This window comes from Spea bombifrons, chromosome 10, assembly GCF_027358695.1.
Source record: "Spea bombifrons isolate aSpeBom1 chromosome 10, aSpeBom1.2.pri, whole genome shotgun sequence".
In the NCBI taxonomy this organism is placed as follows: Eukaryota; Metazoa; Chordata; class Amphibia; order Anura; family Pelobatidae; genus Spea; species Spea bombifrons.
In genome coordinates, this window is record NC_071096.1 from 11,424,870 (window position 1) to 11,430,380 (window position 5,511).

General features: G+C 40.8%; 2 protein-coding genes across 2 annotated transcripts; both read right to left on the reverse strand.

Annotated features, from left to right (window-relative positions):
- Positions 1–1,321: 1,321 nt before the first annotated feature.
- On the reverse strand, positions 1,322–2,359 carry LOC128467608 (acrosin-like). Its single transcript, XM_053449281.1, has 3 exons — positions 2,167–2,359; positions 1,756–1,901; positions 1,322–1,513 (listed from the first exon to the last, which is right to left on the reverse strand). Exons 1-3 carry the CDS (start codon positions 2,357–2,359, stop codon positions 1,322–1,324), a joined length of 531 nt encoding a protein of 176 aa, XP_053305256.1.
- Positions 2,360–2,832: 473 nt separating this feature from the next.
- On the reverse strand, positions 2,833–5,283 carry LOC128467609 (acrosin-like). The gene is made up of 6 exons (XM_053449282.1): positions 5,214–5,283; positions 4,423–4,621; positions 3,842–4,107; positions 3,432–3,577; positions 2,901–3,191; positions 2,833–2,853 (listed from the first exon to the last, which is right to left on the reverse strand). Exons 1-6 carry the CDS (start codon positions 5,281–5,283, stop codon positions 2,833–2,835), a joined length of 993 nt encoding a protein of 330 aa, XP_053305257.1.
- Positions 5,284–5,511: the final 228 nt, after the last annotated feature.

Genomic DNA, 5,511 nt, shown 5'->3' on the forward strand with positions numbered 1-5,511 from the left:
CCACAAAAACCACTTGGTAAGTCGTAATTGTTCATAGCGGAGGTATAACGAGTACACATACACGCAACACCAAATACATTATCACTTTATAAACAAACATTTCATTAGTGCAAGCACAACCGCCATTTCCAGTGGGTAGAGATACCCGGTTATGTAGCTCAGCAACAGCTGTAATATTATTCAGCCCTTCGTATATTAATATATGTATAAAGAGAATATCTGCACCTAGAAAGTGGGAAATAGACTGAAATGTCTGCTGATGTATACATTAATAAATACTGATAAATATATATATATAGATATATAATATTATATATGTGAAATCCTGGGATCCTGCATTGTGTATCCACTGGCTAGACATGCATATAAATGCCGCTTGCTGGGACTGTTTATGCCGCCGTGCTGTAAAATTATACATATGTTTTTTAAAAAAAGAACTTGGTGTGCCCAAAAATATTTAAAAACAAACCTAAAGGGCACCAGTGTTTTCTTCTGTTAACAGCACATGTTAGATTTTACAACTTGATTGTGTAACCAGCTTGACACTTTAGTGTCATGCGTTTGTGTTATATGGACACCCTATTAATCTGCCAGTATTTCTTGGGTTTGGCTTGCGTCCGTTCATTTAAAAATGTCATATTGTATACAACTGTTTGCATCACACAAACAAAATACACATTTATATATGCACTAACCAGTCCTAACCAAAATACATATAATAAAAGGGAACAAAGAAACCCCATCAACTCCAGATAGAAAATATAAAAAATATTCCCTTAATCTGCAAACACAGCACAGGCTACTGCGCACCTAAAGAAGAGTAGCCAGACCATAACATTTCAGTAGTCAGCCGGTGCCTTTCTACATCGCAAAAGAAAGAGTAACATTAATGCCCCTGCTTGATTCTCTTACAAGATAATGTAAAGTATTGTTTCCATGTCCATCACAAGTACACCCTATAGATTGTAACCCTCCTCACCTGTTGTCTCTGTTAGTCAATTTGTTATATTACATGCTACTTGTTATGTCCTGTCTACTCATTGTACAGCGCTACGGAATTTGATGGCGCTATATAAAACAGTAAATAATAATAAATAATAAGTACACGTCTTATTTATGCATTCCTATTTATTAATCTATTAGCCTATACTTATAACTAAATGCTGACGTGATATGCAGTTTCTGCTGCAAAGAGATGGCTCCATCTGATGTAAATCTGATGTATTTCTGCTCCGGGAGCGCTTTAGATATAACGGGTCTTCCTGTCAGCTTTGCTGATTTATTCAGCTACGTTTGGAGCGATTTGTTTCACGGCCCTATTTTAGATGGTATTGGATGTAGGGTTCTTGTTCTTAGAAAGATGTTGAGAAATCCACTCGAGATAATACTGGGTGGCGGAGTAAACTCCAGGGCTTTTCTCCTGGGCACAGCCGGAGCCCCAGCTGGTTATGCCGACCACAGTATAGAACTTAGCTTTGCTCTTTTTGCACATTAAAGGTCCTCCGCTGTCACCCTGCGAAAAACAAAGAAAAGAAAACATTCCTGAATAAAGACTTTCAATAACTACAATGCTTTAACTGGGTCTCACTGTATTTGCTTTTCCTTCCTGTATTTCATCTTTCTCCTTTCTGAAATGTTTCTCTGTCAGCTGTTCCTGGACACAGTGTTACAGAACAAGTACTGTCCAGGATGCTTAAAACTATAACAATCCTCACCCATCATCACCCATGCCCAGAGAAAAAAAGATATGCGTACCTGGCAACTATCGATGCCTCCCTGCTCATATCCAGCGCACAGGTTGTAGTCACCCACTGCTCCGTTGTACCAGGTTGGGCGGTTGCAACGGTCAACTGGAATTAAATTCACTGGGGCTTCTTGAAGGACATCTGATGTTTCTGAGGCTGAAGAGAAAAAGAGTATATTAAACATAGGACCACCATCAGAAATCTTGTGGCCCAGTAAAAACCTAAAACATGGCCCCTATCCCATACAATGCTACTCACACCACCCTCACAATGAGGCCACCAGGCCCCAGAGCTTGCACTGGGACCACCAGACCCCAGTGTCCAGAAAGGCTCAAACCCACAAAGGAAAACTCCAAACACCAGTCAGGAGGCAAGTAGCAAACCCTATCTATAGGTAAAAAAAACCTAGGATAAAGCTTACATCCTTCTTTGAGGACACCCCAGCCAGCGACGTAGCAGTCATCTAGGTTGTCCACAATGGCGTGTTTGGCAGGAAGGCAGGCAGGCTGAGTGTAGTCATCAAATTTGATGGGCTGATTGAGCCGGAGCAAAGCAATGTCATCACGCTTAGTATCCGGGTCGTATGTCTCATGTTCGATCTTCTCTTTTATCATTCTGATCTGAGCATGTGCCCCCATGTCTGAGAGTTGGTTGGCCCCAAACACGAGTCTCCAGCCATAATATTCGCTGAATAAACCAAAATACAAGTTATTAGTGATCTTTTATTCTTGGGCATTAATAAATACCATATTGACCCCCAAAGTCTCAATAGGACAAGCCCCTCATGAGCTCAATGTGGTTATGTGAACGGTTAAATCTTTAATTTAATCTCTAATTAATATCCTGGGAGGACAAACAAAGAAATGCACTAGACCACTAATTCCAAATGGTATATCGCCTTGTGCTCTATTTTCACTGGTCTGCAATACCCACAAAGGCCAGCAGTCTCCTAAACTAACCCAATTCTGCATTCATTCTCCCATAAAACAATTAAAGTACTTACTCGCCAACATCCCGGAAACAATGGGCAGCTGTCAGAACCCATAAATTACTAAGGACGAAACCTCCGCATACGTGGGAATACTCATCATCCCTGTACTCCTGGATGCTGACAATCCAGGGCCAGTTACCAGGCTCCGCATCCTTTCCTCCCACCACGCGGGAGCCACGGAAATCCTCCGCTAGGGGTCTGTCTCCACAGACTCTGCTGATTTTTTCAGCTACAGTTGGAGCGATTTGTTTCTCGGCCCTCTTTTTCATGGTCTCGGATTCAGGGTTCTTGTTCTTAGAAAGATGTTTAGAAATCCACTCGAGATAATACTGGGTGGCGGAGTAAACTCCAGGGCTTTTCTCCTGGGCACAGCCGGAGCCCCAGCTGGTTATGCCGACCACAGTATAGAACTTAGCTTTGCTCTTTTTGCACATTAAAGGTCCTCCGCTGTCACCCTGCGAAAAACAAAGAAAAGAAAACATTCCTGAATAAAGACTTTCAATAACTACAATGCTTTAACTGGGTCTCGCTGTCTTTGCTTTTCCTTCTTGTATTTCACCTTTCCTCTTTCTGAAATGTTCTCTGTCAGCTGTTCCTGGACACAGTGTTACAGAACAAGTACTGTCCAGGACGCTTAAAACTATAACAATCCTCACCCATCATCACCCATGCCCAGAGAAAAAAGAGATGCGTACCTGGCAACTATCGATGCCTCCCTGCTCATATCCAGCGCACAGGTTGTAGTCACCCACTGCTCCGTTGTACCAGGTTGGGCGGTTGCAACGGTCAACTGGAATTAAATTCACTGGGGCTTCTTGAAGGACATCTGATGTTTCTGAGGCTAAAGAAAAAAAGAGTATATTAAACATAGGACCACCATCAGAAATCCTGTGGCCCAGTAAAAACCTAAAACATGGCCCCTAACCCATACAATGCTACTCACACCACCCTCACAATGAGGCCACCAAGCCCTAGAGTTTGCCTTGGGGCCACCAGACCCCAGTGTCCAGAAAGGCTCAATGCCCACAAGGGAAAACTCCAAACACCAGTCAGGAGGCAAGTAGCAAACCCTATCTATAGGTAAAAAACCTAGGATAAAGCTTACATCCTTCTTTGAGGACACCCCAGCCAGCGACGTAGCAGTCATCCAGTTTGTCCACAATGGCGTGTTTGGCAGGAAGGCAGGCAGGCTGAGTGTAGTCATCAAATTTGATGGATTGATTGAGCCGGAGCAAGGCGATGTCATCACGCTTAGTATGCGGGTCGTACGTCTCATGTTCGATCTTCTCTTTTATGATTCTGATCTGAGCATGTGCCCCCATGTCTGAGAGTTGGTTTGCCCCAAACACGAGTCTCCAGCCATAATATTCACTGAATAAACCAAAATACAAGTTATTAGTGATCTTTTATTCTTGGGCATTAATAAATACCATATTGACCCCAAAGTTTCAATAGGACAAACCCCTCATGAGCTCAATGTGGTTATGTGAACGGTTAAATTTTTAATTTAATATCTAATTAATATCCTGGGAGGACAAACAAAGGAATGCACTAGACCACTAATTCCAAATGGTATATCGCCTTGTGCTCTATTTTCACTGGTCTGCAATACCCACAAAGGCCAGCAGTCTCCTAAACTGACCCAATTCTGCATTCATTCTCCCATAAAACAATTAAAGTACTTACTCGCCAACATCCCGGAAACAATGGGCAGCTGTCAGAACCCATAAATTACTAAGGACGAAACCTCCGCATACGTGGGAATACTCATCGTCCCTGTACTCCTGGATGCTGACTATCCAGGGCCAGTTACCGGGCTCCGCATCCTTTCCTCCCACCACGCGGGAGCCACGGAAATCCTCCGCTAGGGGTCTGTCTCCACAGACTGACATAGAAATAGAAAGACATTGGAGAAACAAGAGGTTTTACTTTAATGTAAAATGAAGAACATGCTGAGATAAAAGGTAGATAATTTTATAAAATAAAGTCAAATAAATGTGTGGAGGGGATAGATAGAACTATACTCAATTCTAAAATTATATCTGGACCATTCTTAAAATCCCTGAGATTTGCCATTATTATTATTCATTATTATTATTATTATTATTATTAGTAGTATTATTAAAGGCCATGGTTTACAAATATAAAATACCATTAAGAACAAACATCTTATTTTTTCACAGAATAAAGTAAGATTTAATTTTATTGCTATTAACAGGACATACAAAATCATAACACACACACATTATTAAATAACATCCTGATTTTAAAGCTATTTGACAGTTATAGGCATTAACGTATTGTACCAATGGGGGGAGGGGTTAATTAAGGAGTTATTTATAGAAGAACAGGCTGTAAGAATATAAAATATCCATGAATTGTAATAGTAATGGTAATCATCTGCATCTCTCCTAAAACCATTAATGTTGTATCATTAAAAACCTGTACTTTCCTTCTGTAATAACCGATCTACTTACCTCTATAGTCAGAGCTCTCAGATGTTCCTAGGAAAGCCCAAATAATTATAAAAATCACATATAACTTCATGCTTACTCCATAGCACTGAAAAGCAATCTGTTTATGCACAAGAGTGTGCAGAATATGTTGCGCACCTGCTAGGATTCTGGCATCATAAAGACAGAGTTAGGTATGAGGTCACAAAATAGTGAAAGTGTGAAACATGGAAATACAGAGTAAAGACTGAAACATGGAACTAAATAAATAAATAAATCATATACATGTACAAAACATAATATTAAACGGACAAAAAAGCAC

What these genes read in the sequence shown, in the direction of transcription:
- LOC128467608 (XM_053449281.1), bottom strand. Translation starts at nt 2,359, where the DNA reads ATGATAAAAGAGAAGATCGAACATGAGACATACGACCCGGATACTAAG. An exon ending in GGGTGTCCTCAAAGAAGGAT is followed by an intron (nt 1,902 to 2,166) that starts GTAAGCTTTATC and finishes TTTTCTCTTCAG; the next exon opens with CCTCAGAAACATCAGATGTC. An exon ending in GAGGCATCGATAGTTGCCAG is followed by an intron (nt 1,514 to 1,755) that starts GTACGCATATCT and finishes TGTTTTTCGCAG; the next exon opens with GGTGACAGCGGAGGACCTTT.
- LOC128467609 (XM_053449282.1), bottom strand. Translation starts at nt 5,283, where the DNA reads ATGAAGTTATATGTGATTTTTATAATTATTTGGGCTTTCCTAGGAACA. An exon ending in TGTTTCCGGGATGTTGGCGA is followed by an intron (nt 4,108 to 4,422) that starts GTAAGTACTTTA and finishes TGGTTTATTCAG; the next exon opens with TGAATATTATGGCTGGAGAC. An exon ending in GGGTGTCCTCAAAGAAGGAT is followed by an intron (nt 3,578 to 3,841) that starts GTAAGCTTTATC and finishes TTTTTTCTTTAG; the next exon opens with CCTCAGAAACATCAGATGTC.